Source organism: Blennius ocellaris, assembly GCF_963422515.1.
Source record: "Blennius ocellaris genome assembly, chromosome: 6".
NCBI classification, from domain to species: Eukaryota; Metazoa; Chordata; class Actinopteri; order Blenniiformes; family Blenniidae; genus Blennius; species Blennius ocellaris.
Window position 1 is genome coordinate 24801068 of NC_137655.1, and position 22856 is coordinate 24823923.

Here is a 22856-nt window from a genome sequence, read left to right on the forward strand (position 1 = left end):
ACTCAGCGCATTCTTTCTTTTCTTTAGCCACGTTTGTGTGACACATTGGTGGAAGGTTCCAAATGAAAACCACCCGATTCTGTTGAAAGAGTAAAATGTCTGTATAGCAGCGATGTGAGCATTGCACCGGTGACCTCGTCATCCAGACGCTAATTAGTGTGGAGGCGCCAACATCACTGCTCACGCCTTTTCTTTCTAGACCTTTCACATGAATACAGTTACAGTTAGATCACTGCAGCTTTTAGTCCACTTCTTTCTTTTCCACAGTTTCATGCATTTCTCTTGCATACATCAATTTACTGTGACACTCGTTTTCATTGAAGAGACATTTTCCCCGGAGAAAAGCTTCATGCATTTTGTTTTTCTCCACTGTACCAACCATAAAACACTAGACTCTTACTTATGTAAATTTTGTACCTACATTTTATGCTATTTTTTTTTTTACATATGCAAGCATCACATATTCAAGAACCAATTTCAGAATGTTAAAACTCAAATTAGAAACTGCAAGTGAAGAATCTCACATAACATTAAATGAAAGTTGCACTATATGGCAAATAGAAGAAAAAGGCTAAGGCTGCTTTAGTGACCGTGGCAGCCGCGGGATTTTATCTTCACAAGTTTGAGTTCCACAGTGGACGGACAGGTCACCACTGTGGCTCCCTGAGCATGACCTTTGACCTCCATCAGCCCCTCCAGAGCAGTTATTGGGACCGACCACTGAATCCCAGAAATAAGCCAGGATACTTTATTAAAGTATGATGGTTGAGTTCAGAACTGCAAAAGCAATTCTGGCTTTCGAGGAGGAAAATTTAAATGTATTAATTTTTTCAACATTTAATACCATATTTATTTTCTAGTTTCCGATATCGAGAGGGGTTGTCTCTCAATGGTAAGGTTGCAGGTTCGATTCCCTCATTACCCCTGTCCACATGTCAAAGTGCCCTTGAACCCCAAATGGCTCCCAATGGATGGATCGATCAGTGTGTGACAGTGTGTGTGTGTGTGTGTGTGTGTGTGTGTGTGTGTGTGTGTGTGTGTGTGTGTGTGTGTGTGTGTGTGTGTGTGTGTGTGTGGCGTAAAGCACTTTGGGGCCTGCCTGAGCAGTACAAAACTGTTATATAACTGAAATCCATTTCATTTCGACTTCAACATTAGACTTTGCTCGTCTTTAAACAGTTCATATTATTCAGCTTTTCTACACTTTCACAAGGTCTCATTGGTCCAAATACATTGTATTCATAGTTTATTCCCCCACATCCAGCTCCTCCTTGATCCTCCTCCATTAGAACATTGATCCTAGGAGCTGCATTCACAATCTGCTGTGTCTGTGTGAGCTGGACTGGCTCCGCCCCCAAACACGCCCATCTATGGGAAGAAGAGGATGAACTTCCTCTCGTGGTGCCATGTGCCAGAGCAGAGCTGCCTGATTGTGGGAGGAGTCAAAGGGGAGGAGTCTACCTTGACTGTGATTGGCTGAACCCCTGATGACATCATATAGGGTTTGATTTCTGATTGGCTGCTTGGAGCAACACACTTTTTAAAACCTGGAACAACCAGGGAGAGAGAGGACACACTGTCTTCTTCTGGGGACGATCAGTACTGCTGGAGGACATTTAGGAAGAGAATTTTGCAGAATATGAGCCCTTGAAGTATTTCACTAATGAAAAAACACTTTAGTTAACTGATGTCAACGATCACTGTGAGTCAAACTGTTGTTTCAAACAGCAGCAGTAAAGTTGAGCTGGAGCATGAAAACTGCTCCAGTCCTTTGGTGGCCTTCAAAACACACATGACGAATACTAATTTTACATGGTGGATTAGAAAGTGCTTCAAACAGTCAGACGGTGGGTGTGAAACACTCAACCCTCATCTGTGCTACCATTTCATTTCATGTTTTTTGGGACACAAAACCATTAGAAAAGATTTTTCAAAGCTGGTAGCATGTCCCCGAGTGCATGAGGTCAAAGGTCGAGGCCATTATTTAGTATAGAGTGGAATATTTTTGATGAACCATTTAAATTAATGAATTCATTTTGTGAACTTGATTGCTGCTTTCAACGTCAGTGCTATATCAAATATGACCACTAGAGGCCGCCATTCATTCATCTGTTATAAGTGTTCTTCCCATTTTTAGAATGCAGAGGCTGCTTCTCCACAGGCTACCAGCCAATCACAGGAAATACACATCGTGGGAGAAGGATGTGGTAAAAGGTGAAAATCCACACAGATAAAAGCTTCCATTGCGTAAAGCCTGAAATCAAACCAGGAGATCTCTAAACACTGCTTTCGATCCAGCATGAGACTGCTCTGGATTTGTTGTTATTGTGTGTCAATGTTTGTGTCTTTGAGGCTTCACTGATAATTTATGGAAAACAATTTGTTTGTAGTTCAACGTTGTTTTTTTTAATGGTTATTTATGTGCAGGACTTTATTTTCAGCTGCAGTTGTATTTGAAATGCTGAAGAAATAAAGTTGTGCGACAGGAATAACAACCCTTTGACACCGTCTAGGAACAAGCAGCAATGGAAGACGGCATTTATTATGCTGGAGCTTCAGATCCTCAATTCAAGTCTGTCTTCAACCATGAGCGTGTCACTTGAATAGTCCAGACCGTATATTAGGTGTCCAGGGCCTCATCTAGAAAACATTGCGGAAGATTCCTACGAGAAATGTACGTGCGCTCAAAAGCTGAAAATGCTCAAAGGCTCAATGTTTATAAATGAGGCCCCAGTTCTAGTTTTAAGAGGCAGTTTCTACTTCAGACGGTCTGAGTCTGGTTTAAGGGTCTGGATTCAGTCTAAAGCTCTAAAGCTTTAAAAATCTGATCAGGAAATCAAACTACATTATATTGTTTAAAAGACCCGAGTTCATCAAACAACTCCTACAATGTTTAAAGCAACTAACCAAAAGGAACCCTCACTCGTTAAAATAAACTTTAATTATTGATGCTGGACATGAGACACAAAAATGTACTTCTTATGCTGACTTTATAGTAGAGCTGCACAGCATCAAGTGAACATGCCATAATGAGTACTGCAACTAAAATAGCATTTGTAATGAACACAAATGCTTTAATTTCTGCAGACTCCTAGTAGGAATAAAGCTCAACTCTTTCAGAATCTGTTAGGCCAGTGACTCCTTCAAACAATCATTATTAAACAGTCTTGATATACATTGAAATAAATGAGAATTTCTGAAGACTATGGGAAAAATTTTTTTTAAACTTCCTCGAATCAGGACTTCCAGTTAGCATGTGAGTGAAGAGGACGTGTTGAGCGGGGCCCCCGAGCATTCTTTGATATTTCACTCATATTAGCACCACAGACTACTTGTGCTGGTATAATACGACCCCTGACTGGTGATTATGGGCCGAACAAAGCAAGAGGAGAAAGGGCAGCATTCACCCGAGAGAGAGGCAACCACGATGTCGGGCTGTCATGGCGGCGATGATACACTACCACCGGACCTGGATAAGCTCTGCGCTGTGCTGTTATCGGACTTGATGTCGACCCTTACTACAACTATGAAAATGGTGGTGTCTGAAGCTCTGGAGCCAATTTCTGCTGCCTTAGAGGACGTTAAGTCGACCACCGACTCGCTCAACCTGAAGATGACCGGCATGGAGACCGCCATTTCAGATCACAGCGACCGGATCGCCGCCCTCGAAGACATATGTGCTTTTATACCAGAGACGCATAGGCGCATCAATGACCATCACAGACTGCGCAAATCTTGGGTGAGCCAGGTCTTCCACTCTACCTCTAATTCAAAGGCTAGGGGCGTGGCTATATTGATCCATAAGAGAACGCAATTTACTCCCACTAGTACGATCTCAGACCCGAATGGGAGGTCTTTGATTGTAACAGGTACCATACAGCAGAACCCTGTCTTACTGGTTAACGTATACGCTCCTAATTTTGATGACGCCAACTTTGCAAACAATTTACTTAGCAGCCTCCCAGCGCTAAATACACATGGATTAATTTTTGGTGGTGATTTGAACTGCGTTATTAACCCCGTATTAGACCGCTCCAGCCTCAGAATAGCTCATCCCTCTTCCATGTCAAAGGCATTTGCAGATTTTATGCTACAAAATGGATGTGCTGACCCCTGGAGGTTTCGTAATCCACATGCAAAAGAATTTTCCTTTTTTTCGCCAGTACATCGCTCCTACTCTCGAATTGATTATTTTTTTGTAGATGCTAGTCTTCTTCCTAATGTGGTATCTGCTGAATATTTGGCGATAGTTATAAGCGATCACTCTCCTTTGGTTCTTGAAATGTTATTGACATCCTATCCAAGACCCCGTCCTCTGTGGAGACTAGATTCTCTGCTTCTCTCTAACCAGGGCTTCTGTGATTATATTTTCTCCTCTATCGACGACTTTGTTTCTATTAACAAAAATGATTCTACCTCTAACTCTCTATTGTGGGAATCACTAAAGGCATACCTGAGAGGTCAAATTATAGCTTACTCTGTCAATTTAACTAAACTGTATAAAGCTAATCAGACACGACTCACAGACCTAATCCTCAACCTTGATCGTCAATATGCCAGTAACCCTAGTCCTGAACTATATAAGGAGCGCATAAGTCTGCAAGCAGAATTCGATTTGCTTTCCACGAGGCAGGCAGAGCGCATGCTTTTACAATCACGTAGCAATTACTATGAGCATGGCGATAAGGGTGGTCGTTTGCTCGCCCATCAGCTAAAGCGCCAAGCTGCCTCGCGTGTCATTACTCAAATTAAGGACCCACTTGGGGCTCTCCTGTCTGCCCCCTCTGATATCAATGCAACATTCAAAACATTTTATTCTGATCTTTACCAGTCAGACTCCCAAACAAACGACACCATCATGGAACGATTTTTTAAGGGTCTTAATGTACCCACTATTGACCCCACAATTGGACACAACCTAGATTCACCATTACGGCTACAGGAAATAATTGATGCGATAATTTCAATGCAAAGTAACAAAGCCCCCGGCCCTGATGGCTACCCCACAGAGTTCTTCAAGAAATGTAGTTGTAAACTAGCCCCACTTCTCCTAGATGAATATAGTGAGTCAATCGGTACGGGGAAAATGACCACCTACCCTGACCCAGGCATCAATCTCTCTCTTACTCAAGAAGGATAAGGATCCTACAGGCCTTTATCTCTTCTTAATGTTGATGTTAAGGTTCTAGCGAAGGTGCTTGCAACCCGTCTCGAGGCAGTTTTGCCGGACATCGTTTCGGGGGAGCAGACAGGATTCATTAAAGGGCGTCATTCTTTTTTCAATATACGAACATTAATGAACATAATTTATTCAATCCCAAATTCCAAACATCCTGAAGTCGTAATATCGTTAGATGCCGAAAAGGCCTTTGATCGAGTAGAATGGCTGTATTTATTTACTGTTCTTAGAAAATGTTGTTTTGGTGATCGCTTCAGCTCATGGATCCGTCTCTTACACACTGATCCCCAGGCAAGTGTTTGCACTGGGGATACTAGAGCTGATTATTTTCCACTATCACGCGGGACCCGACAGGGCTGCCCATTAAGCCCACTTTTGTTTGCCCTAGCGAAAGAGCCCCTATCTATAGCCTTGCGCTCTTCCCCCTTACTGGAGGGAATTCATCGCGGGGGTATCGAACATCGTGTGTCATTATATGCAGATGACCTCTTGCTCTATGTTTCAAATCCTGCCACAGCTATTCCGTTTGTTATCTCTATTCTTAATGAATTTGGTTCCTTTTCCGGGTATAAACTCAACCTCCAGAAAAGTGAGTGTTTCCCTCTTAACATCTCCCCCTCGAACCTCCAGCAGTTGAACTTGCCATTATAAGCCACTTGGGGTTTAAATATTTAGGGGTCCGTATCACTCCGTCCATTTCGGGACTTTTGGCTGCGAATTTTACTCCCCTACTCAATCAGACTAAATCTGATTTTCAGAGATGGGGTAACCTCCCTCTGACACTGACAGGCAGAATAAATGCAGTGAAGATGACCATTTTACCCCGATTTCTTTACTTATTCCAATCCATTCCGATATTCTTACCGAAATCTTTCTTTCAATCATTGAATAAGCTTATTACATCATTCATTTGGGCAGGAAAACACCCCAGAATTAGTAGGAAAACACTAGAAATTAGAAAATTTGGAGGGGGCCTTGCCCTACCAAACTTTATATTTTACTACTCGTCAGCTAATATTCAAAAACTGCTGTATTGGTTCCATGCAGTTAATACCTCCTGGGGGTCTATTGAGTCAAACTCTTGTTTGTCATCATCACTTCCTGCGCTGCTGTGTTCTTCTCTTCCAACTGTCCCGTCCAAGCACACCAAAAACCCGATTGTATTGGCTTCCCTAAAGATTTGGTATCAGTTCCGCTGCCATTTTAAATTCTTATCCTCATCTGTACTTTCTCCCATCGTTGGTAACCACCTATTTCCCCCGGCTTTAGATGCGTCATTCTCTCTGTGGAAAGCAAAAGGCATTAATTGTTTCCTGGATTTATATGAAAAAGGAGTTTTTTCCAGCTTTACAGCCTTAACTAAAAAACGTGGCCTGCCGCACTCCCATTTCTTTCGCTACCTACAAGTAAGACACTTCATTCGCACTCATCATCCCTGGTTTCCTTCTCCACCACCCACTTTGCCCTGGGAGGAATTATTGAAATGAAGTCCCAATCAGAAAGCTCTTATATCCCGGGTATATAGCGATCTCATGTCGCTCAGTAACAAACCTGTACTCAAAGCTAGGGTTGCATGGGAAAAAGAATTAAATGTCGTTTTCACTGATGACTGGTGGGCTAAGGCAACCGATAGAATGAGCTCTACGTCATCTTGTGCTCGCCTAGGGCTCATACAGTTTAAGGTATTCCATAGGGCCCACTTTTCTAAAGCCAAATTGTCAGAAATATACCCTGACGTAAACGGTAGGTGCAATCGCTGTGGCTGTGCCCCTGCTGACCACAGTCATGTTTTTTTTCTGTCCAAAACTAAATAACTTGGAGTTTTGTATTCAAAACATTGTCCGACGTCCTGCAGCTCAACCTCCTGCCACGTCATTCCACAGCCATTTTTTGGGTCCCCTTGGTGCATTCTGCCTACTCAAGACCGCAAGCAGATGTCATTGCATTCTCATCTCTCCTAGCTCGGAGAAGAATACTTTTTGAATGGAAATCTCCCAAGCCTCCCCTTTCATCTTCTTGGTTGAGGGATGTTATGTTCTTCATCAAACTTGAAAAGATTAAATACACTCTGAGAGGTTCCTTAAACGATTTTGTCACTAGGTGGCGCCCCTTTATCTCTCACTTTGATAAGCTAAAGTTACTTCCCGATGCCTAAGTAACAACTCTGTCCGTTTGACATCCATGCTTCTCCTTTCACGATTTGTATTAATGTCTACATGTAATGTATTGGGCCGGCATTCTCTATTCTGAGGTTGAATACTCATGTACATTTCTTTCTTTCTTTTTTTTTTTTTACACTGTCTCTTGTTTTTTTTTAGATGTATTGTCAATTTGTCCAAGGATGTTGTTTGCGGGTGGGGAGGGTGGGGCTGTTTATAAATGTTTGTATATGTGCATAGTTGAAATTCAATAAAAACCATTTGTGAAAAAAAAAAAACCAACTTCCTCGAATCACACAAACATCATTGCGTGTTACTTTGGCTTAACTTTATAATAGGTGATTTCAATTGAGGAATAATGTTAAATAATGTTAAAAAAAAAAAAAAAAAAGATCACATGCTCTGTGACAGGATAAAAAAGTGCCAAGTAATAAAGTATTTTTTCCAGAAATAATACAATCACTTGTTGGAGTTGAATACTCAAACCCTTCAACAAAAACCCATCAAGAACAACATTTTATGACATGTTATTCCTGATCTATGAATTCTAAAATAAGTGACTTTGGTTGGCGTTACACTTCAAAACTGATTTTATTCTATATTAATGGCCTGCTATAGCATTTAGTTACCTAAAAAATTTTTTTTTTAAGTGTATAGTAGCATTAAAGAAGTTCATTTATCAAAATATTCAGTACAAGTAGGAACAAAAGAATCGTATTCAAGGATTAAACAGCATAGTAAAGGGTTCATTTCTGCTTTAGGTCCTTTGGATGAAGTGGAAAATCTCAACGACTGAAATCGTTTGGATGCTGTTGCACCTGCTCGCCACATGATGGCAGCAACACATCATCATCACCCTGCAAGGTTTTAGTCAGTGAGTCTCAGGACAAGACGCACAGAGCATCCACTGAGCAACCTGACAATCTTCATGCCATTCACCCTGAAGACGCCACCGAGATGTGGCCTGAATCTGAAAGCTTTGGTTTTATGCGGCTCGCCGACCACGGCTGCATAATGTGGGTTTTGATACGGTGCAGTCTTTGGGGAAGGACGGCGGCATGAGGAGAGGCAGGCAGGGACAGATCAATGCCGTTTGATTTCCTACATGAGAATTAATGCAACAAAGTTTTTCCAACACTGTGGGGGCCGTTTAATAAATAATGTGATTCATAACATTTGTTTCATCCACCCAGTCGCGAACTCTCATCAAGGAGAAACCTTTATTTCTTTTTCCTCTAAAGAACTGAGCAACAGGATGATGACACAGTGGACCAATACCTTTCTGCTGTTTGACATTCAGATATATGTACTGGACTTTTAGAAAAGAGGTAGTGATGAATTACAAGTTTCGAAGTTCTTATACAACTTTTCACCAGATTTCTGATTGGACAATGCATCTCGCTGCTAGAAAGACATGCATTGAATTCCTTTATAAGCCCGTGGGTCACAATGACGCGTCAACCATGTCTGAAAAGCAGTTTAAACCCCCCCAAAATGAAGCCTCCCTCTTTGTTCTTTGCAACATAAAAGTGCCAAAACAACTGAAACGTCCTGCGTTCGTTCATAAAGCTGACCCAATTTGCACTGACGCACACAAGAGCTGAGCAGGTCTGTGGTGCAAATATGTTTCCCGTGTCCAGCTGAGGCCAGAACCTCTCACGCAGCCGGTCAAGGTAGGACCGCCTTCTACTTCAGGAAGACGCTCCACCACCACATAGATCCACTGTGAACCGACGACGCAGGTTTGCCTCTCCTCTGTGAAAGTGCTTCCTTTTTTCTGAGGCCGTCAGTGTCTATATAAATCTGTCACTACAAAGAAAGGGAGACGCGTTGTGCTCAAAGCTGAAACCTGCCTCAGTAGTCTGTGCTCTGAACAGCTGAATTCACAGGGAAATGCAAGCAAGATATATGTGATGGGAAGAAGCCTGATTGGTTACCAGAGGGGGGGGTTCTGCTTTTCTTTTTTTCCCCTAGTAAGCCATCTGTCACTGAGTTCACACTCTCCCCACTTCCCCGGACACTGCCAAACGTCTACACACAACCACACACACAAATCTAAAGACTCATAGCCGAGTCGGCACACGCTCAACTCTGTTAAACAATCAGCTTGACGAGTTAATCAAGAAAAGGTACGCGCAACTAGGAGAAGCTCATCACTGCCACCACAAACAGAAACGGTTCATCTAGTAAGTCTGAATGAGCCACTGGACTTCAACAACAAGGCCAGATCGTTTTTGAGCTCAATCACACAACGTCGGCAGCTTCAGCTCAAACAACTCGCTTCATTTATCTCAAACTGGAATTTGATAACGTAGATCCTGGTGGTCTTTTTAAAGCACAGTTTTGACTACATTCCTAGCTTTACACGTTGTCCTTTTCTTGTCCCTCCTCGTGAAATTCAATACGTCTTGAAGAGGGTTTGCAATAAAAAAAAAAGGAGAAAAAAACCTGACGTGAGACCTTCAGCCCTCTGAGCTGGAGACGTTTGAAACCAAGCAGGAGGTGCTGCACCAGCGCTGAAGACCTCCCTGCTCATCGCCTGCAATGTTACAACTTCTCATTCCCCATTGGCGCCAATAGAGTTTACAGTTCCAAAGCAAATCATCTTGAATATTGACATTTGAGGTGACCACTAACACATGCGTGCGCCATTTACAAGACGTTTCAAGAGAGAAGCATTGTCGCTGTTGTCCGTCTACTCAAGTGTGTGTAGAAGAAAAATTGACTACGACCGTAGAGGTGATGTGCTGTAGCACCGTCTTTCAAAAAGTTGCGTTTCCCCCCATTTGCACAACGACGGAGCACTATCGTCTTGTGAATGGAATGAAAGTTCTGTGATCAAACCGCCATCAGTGGGCTAAAAACCACACTATGCATCGATACAAGATGTATTTTTTAAATACAATCGTGTTTCCACTAGCACCACGTTACTACCTGAAGTACTCAGGCATTTAAGCTCCCGAGGCACTCAGCCCCTTTATTGTAATTGTCCACGTGTTGTTCCTTGGAGTGCCACATTTGAGGGGATTCAGTAAAAAACAAACTTCATGTTGACAGCCTGTTGGGGAGCTGGTGTTTGACATTTCTCGTGAGGTTTCCCCTGTGATTTCCTGGCGACAGCCTTTCACCCCGGCAGAGCTGGGCTCCGGCCCCCAGGGGACCTTCGGTTGGACAAAAATCATATCAGAGCATCTGCTGTGGCCCCTTGCTTTCACTACTCACCGATCTCTTTGCCCAGGCCCGAGCGCAGGATGGCACCGGCAGAGGCGACCACCGCACAGGTCTTGAAGCGGCTCTGGTCCGGCTTCCTGCTCAGCTGCTCCAGGGGCCGGGGCGGCACCAGGCGCTCCCAGCCCAGGGAGGAGAACGGCTGCTCCGACCCGTCCACCGTCCGAAGCTGGGCCTGGGCTTTCATTTGACACAGCAGCTCCTTGGCAGTCTGAGCCACCCTGCGGTGGCCCTGATAGGAGACGTGGTGTTTGTTGGCGGCGACGTAGTCCTTCATGGCCTGCTGCAGCCGAGGACTCAGCAGGTCGGCGGAGGCCCGGCCCCGCCACAGCCGCTGCACCACAGAGGCCGACCTGGAGGAGTAGTACTCCTCCAGGTCGGAGGAGTCTCCTCCGGCCTTTTGCTCCGCTGTAGTCCTCTTTCTGTTTCCAGTGTCTTCGCCCTCGTTTTCTCTGTCATCATCCTCTACCTCCTCGCTGCCCTCCACGGGACTGATGCCGGCCCGGTTCTGATGCCCCGTGCTCTGAAACCTTCTCTCACGACTCTGGACAGCCGGGTCTGAGTGAGAGCCCACATTCTCTGTACCGAAGGAGGACCAGGCAGCGAGGCTCTGGGGGTCCAGGTAGTCCTGGTGGCCTGCTTCCTGGCTGCCATAGACGGCATAGGGAGCACTATCGGGGCTGCGGCTCACCTCCCGGCCCACGCCTGGGTTGATAGATCCAGCAGGAGGTTCTAGCTCCGTCTTGCGTCGAGGGTAGGTGGTAGTTAATGGCAAGGCCCGTTCTGGCCGTGAGCCCAGAGCGGCGTGCTGTGGATGGGAGGCCTGTATGGAGGTGAGGCGACGCGTATCGGGGTGCTGGGACAGTAAAGAGCCAACAGAAGTGAGCGGCTCGTCCACACGAGCTTCCAGGAAGTAGGAGAGGAGGGCGAGGAAGAGGACGATCCAGGCCAGCAGTCCCACCAGCATCAGCCGCCGCCACTGCCTCATACTGGACTTCATCACCTCTCACTGGCCTGCTCCGCGGGCCCGCCAACAACAAAGCCCCACGGCCAGGAGGTCAGCTGGAGGCCCTGCAGAAGAAGACTCAGAGTTACACTGCTGGGGGAGGAAAAGAAAAATATGCTAATCATTGCAGCACAGCCTTAAATTCACACCTCACCTGAACTGAAGCTTTTATTTCTTCCTGCCCATGTGTCCGCCGCGATAAAACTGGACCCTGTGAAGAGGAGGGGCAGTAATTAGCAGAGTCGGGGTTTGCACACGCATGCTCCAGAGTGTGTGCATGAAAACACACCGCTCGCATGGACACGCCGCAGGAGAACGCCTCCTTGCAAGGGAGAATTTGGCTGCTTTCCACTCACTACTAAAAAGAGAATTTTTCAAGACTGGAAGCTTTTGTTAACAGGAATCAAATTTACGGCTTCCCCGATGTGAAATCCAGCTCTTCGGTCACGACCGTACACGTAGAGGCAGTGCTGCTTCGGCAGAGTGTAAAAGTTGCATCAAAGAACACACATCAAATACAATGTAAATCATCTCAAGAACCACAAACTGATAAACAAACTTTAAAGTTTCCCCTTGAAAGTGATTAGAGAGGTTTAATCAGAATTTTAGATGAAGTTCAGATTGATGCAGACTGTTGAAAGATTTGTTCGATCGGTGCATTTCAAAGTAGTTGAAATGAGGACTGAGGGACTTTGCAACTGATGAGGAATAGTTTCACTACACAACCGTTTATAGTTACTATTGATGAGCCCCATAAACATCTCCATATAAATCTCTTGTTAAATGACAGTTTAAAACAAACCAAACTTTCTTTTGATCTCACAGGATTTTTATATTAGTTTCATTTCACTTTTTTGATCCAATGTGTAGAAGAACAACTAACATCACATGTATAGTTAAAAACAGTGACATGCATTTTTTTGTAATCATACTAAATAAATGATTAGTTTTTTCCTTAAAAAGACATCTTTGTAAGTCTGCATTTTTCTTATTTGTTCTTAACTTTGCCAAAGTTGGATGACCAACAAAGTTAGCCGAGAAGGTTATGCGTTTGTCTGCATGTATTTATTTATTTATTTATGTTTTGGTTTGAATGTATTTCACCAACTTTTTGGATGAACTTTTCACCTGAACTGCACAAAATTTTTAATTTGTCACCATCCAAGGAGCAATCGATTAGATTTTGGGACGTGAACGGCAAACTGTTTCCTCATCTCAGCACACTAATTTTCCTTTGAAGTTTTCTAGTAATAACAGGACTAAAATGTCTCCCAGAAAGCCTTGCAACTGTTCCATAACCTGGTAACTGAGCCTTTTCCATAGTGGCGAGTCACGTTTCACACAGTGATGATGCTACCTGAGCTACTTACTTAGCATCGATATGAGCCCATGGTTATCATGCTAGAGATGCTAACTCCGTAACCATTTCCGAATAAATCCCCCAAAACTGTGTAAAAAAAATTACCCTAGAAAGCGGATGAGAGAAGTGGAGTAACCCAAAGGAGGTCAGCAGTGATGACTCGACTTGCGCTACCTAGTTAGCACCGATTTAAGCTAACGGCTATCATGCTAGAGATGCTAACTCGGTAGGTCTGCGTTCTACCGAGTGATATTCTTGGTTAGTCTTTGCTTTACCCTACAAGTCCTGCTGAGGTCTGCATCATTTCATGCATAATGCAACAGTTATAAACGTTTTATGGATTTTCACTGTATTTTGCACCAAAAGTTTTCATCAAAATTGGCTTCATGTTCATGTATTTTCCATCGTAATTGGATTTGAATTTAAAGGTCACCATGGTGCTATTCTACCAGTCCGATCAAGGTGAAATTTTGCTACATGGAGTTTCACCTCATCGTGAAAGTGTCTCCAGCTGCAGTCCGGCTTCGGCTTGTTGGCCTCTGTGTGGAGACTAAAGTTCTGGACCCTGAGTGGCACGAAGCAGTGGAACATAAGATAAGCTCTTCGCTGTTTTTGCATATTACTGTACACTAACATTTTGTTTGACAGAAAGACACAAAGGGGGGCTGAGCCCCACCTGGTGTCATCAGAAAGGACTGCATGCAAAGTATGAAATGTATTCTTTAAGATGATCTACAATATTTTCTTGTCTCTAAAAAAAACTTCCTCTGATATAGCACATGATTACTGTGTGAGGACTGTATTGGTAGCTCGCCCCTCTCTCACTGTGCAGTGTGTATTGCATTAGAGTAGCTCGCCCCTCTCTTACCATGCAGTGTGTATTACACTAGTGTAGCTCGCCCCTCTCTCATTGCTGCATTCATTCAGTTCAGGTGATTTTGATGCCTCGTGGGGCTTGAAACCACAAATACCAGTTTGCTAGCATCTACAGCTAAAAAACAGTTAAGAATCAAAATAATTAGGTTGATTATTTACGAATACGAGTTTGAAACTGTTACTTTAGTGGTAAACTGGGTGATGTGGTGAGCAACAGTTTCTAAAACTCTCATGACTCGGCACCTTAGCAGGTTGTCTCGTGGTTAAGCTTCTGCCTTGTAAACAGTGTGACCTCATTCAATTCCTGTCAGTGACACCACTTTTTTTCCTCCATCAGCCATTTCCAAGGCTCAACATTTTTACCGGATGAGCGCCTATATGGCTGTTACAAATGTGGTTAAAAGGTTGTGCACCCTTGTTACTTTGGAATTCAGTGCTGTCACTCGACCTGAAATAAAATCATGCCTCACCAAGTATTTGCATGTAGAAACGTCACTCTACCTGCAATACATCCAAAAGAACTCCTCACACAATCTCTACAAACTTGAAAGTTCAGCCTTCTTGTCAGGACACCCAAAAGAAAAACGGTCTGAAGTGCATCATCCTTCATTTAATGTCTGGATGAGGAAGAGGAGAACATTCAGGCATTTTCGGCATTTAGTAGAAGCTTCTTCCAAAAGCGATGCACATCTGAGAAAACTGCACAACTCAAAGGCAACTAGAGTGAATCGTCGTCCAGCAGGACGCTGCTGTGATCAAGAAATAATAACCTGCATTCGCTCGGCCCCTCTGGAATTCCCCTCCCACCTCGCATCAAAAGTATTAAATGTTTAAATACCCCCTGCAAATGTAGCTGGACTGTTGAAGACTCCTGAACATTTAATCTATAACATTACTGCTGTGTTTTCATTTTCTCTCATCATTTCATGATGTGCAGTGACCATGTGTCAAACCAATAATACATTTCAAACAATCATAACCAGATGGTGGAGTTTGGGCTGCCTTGAGAATGAATCCTTGTTACTGTTTAACATGAAGTATATTTAAATATATAAACCGCTGTGGGAAAATAATGTGTGCCTGCTTGTGTTTGCTGGATAATCCAGTCAAAAACAAGGAAAAGCATATCAAAGCAAAACAAGATAAAAGTTCTATATTATGTCTCAGTTGTTTGGAACCAGCTTTCTCATGTCTTTGTACAATTAGCAGTTACCCTAAAGCTTTAACAGCCATTGTGGTTGCAAACATGTGGACTCAAACCCTGTGCATTGAACATCAAACATCAAAAAATTACTAAATATCACCATCATCGTCAGTTTTCCTGATTTTTGCTGCAGCTTTGATAATACTCTCTCGTACAAAATGTTGAGCTCACTGATGGATTACCAAGTGAAAGAAAATACAGCAGTAGAGGTGAATAAACGAAGCATTAAATTGGTTCACATCCGACGACGACAATCCTCTCAACCACACATCATTATGAGTTCTGGTGTCTTAATGTGCGAGTGAAAGGGGGGGGGAGAGAGAGAGAGAGAGAGAGAGAGAGAGAGAGAGAGAGAGACAGAGAGAGAGACAGAGAGAGAGAGAGAGAGAGAGAGAGAGAGACTCCTGTTAAACAACCTTTAGTCCTAATTACAGCTTCCTGTCTGTGTAGCTGCTGAGTCCTGCAGAGTGCAGCACAAGTGATCTCAGGTGCCCCCCACCTCCATCCTCACCCCCTCCCTCTAAACCCCCATCTTCCATCCTCACCCCCTCCCTCCATCCCCACCCCCTCCCTCCATCTAAACCCCCATCTTCCATCCTCACCTCCTCCATCCATCTAAACCCCCATCCTCCATCCCCACCCCCTCCATCCTCACCTCCTCCCTCTATCCTCACCCCTCCCTCCATCCCCACCCCCTCCCTCCATCCTCACCCCTCCTTCCATATAAACCCCCGTCTTCCATCCTCACCCCCTCCCTCCATCCTCACCCCCTCCCTCCATCTAAACCCCCATCTTCCATCCTCACCTCCTCCATCCACCTAAACCCCCATCCTCCATCCCCACCCCCTCCATCCTCACCCCTCCCTCCATCCCCACCTCCTCCCTCTATCCTCACCCCTCCCTCCATCCCCACCCCCTCCATCCTCACCCCTCCCTCCATCCTCACCCCTCCCTCCATCCCCACACCCTCCCTCCATCCTCACCTCCTCCATCCTCACCCCTCCCTCCATCCCCACCCCCTCCCTCCATCCTCACCTCCTCCCTCCACCCTCACCCCCTCCCTCCATCTAAACCCCTCCCTCCATCTAAACCCCCATCCTCCATCTAAACCCCCATCCTCCATCCTCACCCCCTCCCTCCATCCTCACCCCTCCTTCCATATAAACCCCCGTCTTCCATCCTCACCTCCTCCCTCCATCCTCACCTCCTCCCTCCATCTAAACCCCCGTCCTCCATCCCCACCCCCTCCCTCCATCCCCACCCACTCCCTCCATCTAAACCCCCTTCCTCCATCCCCACCCCCTCCCTCCATCTAAACCCCCATCCTCCATCCTCACCCCATCCTCACCCCTCCTTCCATATAAACCCCCGTCTTCCATCCTCACCTCCTCCCTCCATCTAAACCCCCATCCTCCATCCCCACCCACTCCCTCCATCTAAACCCCCTTCCTCCATCCTCACCCCCTCCCTCCATCCCCACCCCATCCCTCCTTCCATCTAAACCCCTCCCTCCATCTAAACCCCCATCCTCCATCCCCACCCCCTCCCTCCATCTAAACCCCCTTCCTCCATCCTCACCCCCTCCCTCCATCCTCACCCCATCCCTCCTTCCATCTAAACCCCCATCCTCCATCCCCACCCCCTCCCTCCATCTAAACCCCCTTCCTCCATCCTCACCCCCTCCCTCCATCCCCACCCCATCCCTCCTTCCATCTAAACCCCCTCCCTCCATCCCCACCCCCTCCCTCCTCAAGCACCCAGACATCCAGGCTTTTGGCCCCGGGGCCACACAGAAGGCCAGAGCTCAGTCGTTGACCCCGGTCAAGCAGGAGGGAAACAGCAGGGAGCCACTGGGCCAGAGGGAGCCGAGACAGTGTGGGAGAACCAAAACACCGTGTGGAAACTGACACGAGTACACACATGAACATCTGCACAAACACACACACACACACACACACTGAACTTCTTTGTCAAAACCTGCCACATGGTCTGTCTTAGTGGGAAAGTTGTCAGGTAGTAATCTGCTGGGAGAGTTTCAACACGTCTGCCTCACCAAGGTCAGATGTTACTCAGCGGAAAATCTGCCAGTTAACACCTGGAAATACTAACACACACACACACACACACACACACACACACACACACACACACACACACACACACACACACACACACACACACACACACACACACACACACACACACACACACACACACACACACACACACACACACACACACACACACACACACACACACCTCTGTGCGTGTGCGCTTCCAGGCCCGTAGTTGTGCGTCGCTAGTTTCCCTCACCTGGTAGCAATCAGGATGTGTGCTTCAGTAACTGCAGTGAAACGACATGAGTGTGAGGCGCAGATGGAGAGGCGGGGGTGGAGGACGGAGCAACACAAAGAAACAACAAAACGGGAAACATGGAAAAGAGACACTGCCAGACAGCAAGGGCTGACTAAATGAGCTGGCCAGGAGCCTGTGACAGACAAAGACGCTGAGCGGAATATAAAACGAAGAGTTGGACAAAATAGAGCGGGAAAAAAAAGGCATGGTAGATGTATGGCGATCTTTAAAATTTTTTAAAAAAAAGACCTTTTCATCATAAAGGAGAAAAAAGGCTCAATGTCTGTGGGCCGTTTGGCCTGAGCAGGTGCAAATAATCCAAACACCTGATGGTTTTCACACCTGCGTCGTGCAAAGTGAGGAAAATGAATAAATAGATACAAGAAGTCACAAAGGCCACAGTGGAAATTGGTTTGAAGGCAGCTGTTCCCAGAAGACACTGGGAGGAAGAGGAGCGTGTCCGGACACGGCGGGATGCCGCTGCTGCCAGCTCATGTTCAAGTCACAGCAATCAATGGCACAAGAAAATGGTCTGCGCTGACGTTGTGGAGGAGACGTTGCTTCAACAACACATCGGTGACACCAAACATGCGTCGCAGGAAAAACAAACAAACATCTAAACATCTTAGTAGAGCCACAACACAGCTCAACCAATACTTGCAACATGCAAACTCCCCACAACAAATGTGGAGTTTGCCCACAGGCCCACATGTGAAGGTCTCACCGTCACACCAACAAAACCTTCTGCCACTTGTCTCATTTGTTTTTGTTGGGTTTTTTTAAACACGTTATTGTCTTCTCCCACCATTTGCTGCTGCTGGTGGTGTTGGCAGGGCCACCCTCCACTTCCCTTCAGGAGAATAACAATGAGTTTTCTAACTGCTGTAACTGACAAACTCAGCAAATGTGAAGAACAAAGAGAAAGCATGTTTTGCTGAGTGGAACACATCGTGTTTCCTGCAGGCATCGGCTCTCTGCTGAAACTGCACGAAGCGTGTACACACAAAAAGTGGTCAAGAGGAGTTACTTATAAGGCAGAGAGAAATACACAAACATACAAATTAAATAAAGAAGCTTGTCTGTCAAATTACGAACATGGCAAATAATTTCCCATTATTCCTTTGCATTACCCGAGGTCAGATCTTCAAACACTTTTTAATGCTTCACTGACCAAAAATCCGTTTTCTCTCCTCCGTGACAAAAAAAAGCAATAAACCCATTTTCAACTCCATTTTCTTTGACAACCTTGATTTAATTCAGGATCAGTTCAGTTTTATTTGTACAGGAACAATTGCAAGAGTAATCTCGGCACTTTATATTCACATAAAATGTAGAGAGAGGGAAAAAATAAAGACCGTGGAGTTAACCCGCGATGAGCATTTTTTTATTGCTACACCAGGAAGCAGATCCTGTAAATATATCAATTAACAATGGCATGATTGTGCTTTTAAGTCCCATTCAGAAAATGACAGATGATAGATCAGGAGCTTCAATTAATCTCTATGGAAACCACAAGGTCTGAGGTCCTGCTGGCCACATTTCCAGCACAACACAACTGGTGAATCATCCCACTTTGACTTGAATTAATGTGACTGCAGAGTCATCTGCAGAATTTATACTCCCTGCTTCTTCTTTCTCTCCTAAAAATGTTGCTCAACATGCAGCAGGATATTTTGCATGTTGTGGTAAAAAGGAGAAGTGGGTGCCAACACTGGATGAATAGCTGGACGCTCCTGCCTCTGCAGAGTTTGCGTTTAATTCTACCCCGGGCATCTCTTGTGGTCCATCCATCTTTTATCTGTGGTTTAATCCTGCTGCTGTGGCATCAGCTCACTGTGCACGTATCACACTAAACATTAGCATGTCATCTGCAACTGTTTCTGGTTTTTTTACCCGTATTCAAACGCACCATTTGGCAAAAAGGTAAAGCGGCCATTGCACGGTTGTGTGTAAAATTAGCATTTCAGAAGCCACTTGTCTTGGACAGGCTATGCACACTGGGGGATTAATGACTAAAACGGTCTGTGCGCACAAAGACGGGACATTTGCATACACATTCTTTTAGTTAGAATTATAACGCTGCACGTAGACATGGTACTGCTTATAAATCCCAGCTATTGAGGACCTGAATGCACATTTACAAGCCTCATTTCCACTTCCATTGTCAGCCTTAAATGGACATGGATGCCCTCTGAATCGCTTGTCGACAGATTGATACTTGTGCCTGCACAGCAGCACTCATTAGATTTGGAGATGAAAAGCACGGCGAAGGAGCAACGCAGTGCCACTGATCATCTCCAGCAGCACGAGGGCAGCATCATTACACTCGTCTGGAGCCGTCATCGTTTACCATGAGTGAAATCATCAGAGTGCTGGGATGCAGGAGGACGGCTTGAAAAGCACAATCCTCACGAGCTGAAATGAGGATTGACTACAAGACGACACCTAAATAAAACACTGTTTAATTCAAGTGTCGTTCAATGCTCGTGTTGCTGTTTTGTGCACAAGCATTTTGTATCTGGGCCTCGTGGCGAAGATCCACACGTGTAGATGGGAACATTACATCATTCTATCAATTCAGTCAATCATGTTGATTGGAAGTAAGTAATGTCTGCTCAGTGTTTATATAGAAGTGCTGTAATTGATCCACTCATGAGGCCTCGTTTACAAAACAGTGTCTCAAGGGAAAACACATTGTTTTTGTTTTTGAAAGGTTTTGCATTTGCACAAAAAACGTTTTGAGAATGATGCCAATGTCTACTGCAATGGCAGCAACGGTGAAAACCATGTTGTTTTCATGGTGGGCCTCTAGTGGGTGCCGTTGTTCGTTTTTCTGATGAAACCACACAAACGTGAAGGATGATGAGCACACGCACGTCGGTACGGACAGACGATGAAGCTGGATTGCTATTCTTTAGGGAGTCGGACGTCTTGGACAGTGTTGGAGGGACCAACTCATCTGAGTTCCAGCTGTGTGGCGGAATACCTTCTACTGCTGCAGTTGCTCCACCGAAGACTTTGGAGCGAAAGAGATTCAGAACGTGGAAATACTGCATGTCCAGTGATGTATGACAAAAGATCTGTTCTTTCTCGTACATCACTGGACGTGAACAAGTGCAGAAAACAGGGTCAATAGAGGAAGAGCTGCAGAAAGGTGTGAAGAATGAAGGAGGAATACAGATTGGCAGAAAGGGTTAAACTCCACAGGAGCAGAGTTGGAGTCGGAGGAGGAAACAAAGTGGAATGAAGCGGGAAAGCCTTGATGGGAAGATGTTCATGTGCGAGAGAACGCGAGAGGCTTTAAAGCATTTTATAATCTTAATCGCTGAAGATGAACTGTTTTGCTTTAATGTATTTCTTTGTGAAGCACCGCAGATTTCCTTGTGTCTGAACAAATCATTTGGCTCTGCCTAACTGTTATCATCCATTACTCACGCGTGCAGAAGAACTATTCACTGCGGCGGCGGTTTGCACACACAGTCGCGGCGTTTCTGCCGTCTCCACGGAGACGGAGCACGAGGGTTGCAAAAGTCAGGTTTCTGCCCGGCAACATGACGACAAGAGTCAGAGCATTTTAGAAAAGTTGTGTTTTCAGTGGCTCTGAGCATCGTTGTATAAACACACACCGGAAACGCAACCAAAGTTTTGCATTTTCACTTGAAATCATCGTCACGTAAGAAGACTTCAAATCCTGAGCTTCACATTTTGACTGCCAAGAATGAAGTTAGGCGTATAAATTACAAGTACGGGATAAAAGTTGTGGAACTCACATACATCTTGAAACTGTTTACGGATAAAATATATGACATAGAAATATAACTAAACCATGCTTGCTCTGATGAAATAACTGCAATGAGTAAAAGTGCCATTAAATTCAGATTAAAAACGCAAATACTTCATAAACAACATTAAACAGAAAAATGGTTGAAAGGAATAGTATTTCAATAGCGATTGTACTCCTATATTACACTTAAACTTTACTTGAATATAACACAATATAACTAAATATGAGTGTATATGCATCAAACTTAAAACTGATGTTTAGAGCCATTTTTAAAATACATACTAACTGCATTAAAAAAAAAAAAAAAAAGAAAAGTATCTTGCCCCAGTTTAAAAATCCACACAAATGGTGCAAACAAAAGTGAAGCAGGTCTGGGTGCGATGCGGCGTCGCTTCCTAACGCGGACTTCTGCCTCCAGGAGGATTCTAATCAACACGTTTGCAAAAGAAACGGCCTGTAAGGTTTTTCTTCTTCTCAAGTCTGACAAATAAGAACATGGCATTGTTTTGAGGGTTGTGGTCTGACTTGTAAACATACTTGTTTGTGTGTTTATTGCACTCAACAGGAAGTTAACAGTCCAATGTGAATCACATTAGATTTACTTTGAGACCTGAAAGAATATTGGTGGAAACACTGTTCTGTCTCCGGAGGATTTAATTTACTCCTTGCAGCTCAAACACATTTGAACGTAGAAGACAAACACTTAAATACCACGTTCAGACTACTGGGGCTCATTTGCTGCCTGACGCCACGTGTTCTCCAGTCCAAACACATTGGAAGAGCAGAATGTTCAGGTGATCTATACTTTACTGGAGTATTCTTCTTCTTTAGGAGGAACTTCTTATTTCTGACACAAACATATAAACGCTGCAGCAGCAGAGACGTGAGCGAGTGGATGGACAATAAGCAGAATGTTTCCTGCAGGGACTCGCCGCTTTTATAGTTGACAGTCACAGTGACCCCACATGGAAAGAACCTATATGAGGATATATGCACATATATGACAATATATATGCTGTATATATGCACATATATGCACATATATGACAATATATATGCTGCATATATGCACATAAATGCTGCATATATGCACATATATGACCATATATATGCTGCATATATGCACATATATGCACATATATGCTGCATATATGCACATAAATGCTGCATATATGCACATATATGACAATGTATGGGCTGCATATATGCACATATATGACAATATATGCTGCATATATGCACATATATGCTGCATATATGCACATATATGACCATATATATGCTGCATATATGCACATATATGCTGCATATATGCACACAAATGCTGCATATATGCACATATATGACCATATATATGCTGCATATATGCACATATATGCACATATATGTACATTACATGTACTGTAACCTTTGATTTGAGGCCATGCCAAGTAAAATATGCAGCTTACATACTCTATATATATATATATATACATATATGTGTGCATACATGTGCACATATATGTACATATATGTACATATATGTATATAACATATAGGAAAATGGCCAATTTTATATATGTCACATATATGCCAAACCTATATCAAAACCTATATTAAAACATATATGTTTATATAGGTTCTTTCCATGTGGGACAACAAGCCAACTTTCTTCACTTTGACAGCGTCTGTGATTCTGTATTTTACCCGTTATACTTGCATTATA

The 22856-nt window shown here is 44.2% G+C and overlaps 1 protein-coding gene across 2 annotated transcripts in view; it reads right to left on the reverse strand.

Moving 5' to 3' along the window:
* Window positions 1-22856, reverse strand: part of st6gal2a (ST6 beta-galactosamide alpha-2,6-sialyltranferase 2a) — a 63935-nt gene that overhangs the window by 20585 nt on the left and 20494 nt on the right. For both annotated transcript variants that reach the window (XM_080498676.1, XM_080498675.1), the window contains 2 exons: window positions 11727-11783; window positions 10561-11637 (listed from right to left, as the gene is read on the reverse strand). In XM_080498676.1, coding sequence (XP_080354802.1) covers window positions 10561-11566 — 1006 coding nt within the window. In that variant the 5' untranslated portion in view covers window positions 11567-11637; window positions 11727-11783. The remainder of the gene's footprint in view (window positions 1-10560; window positions 11638-11726; window positions 11784-22856) is intronic.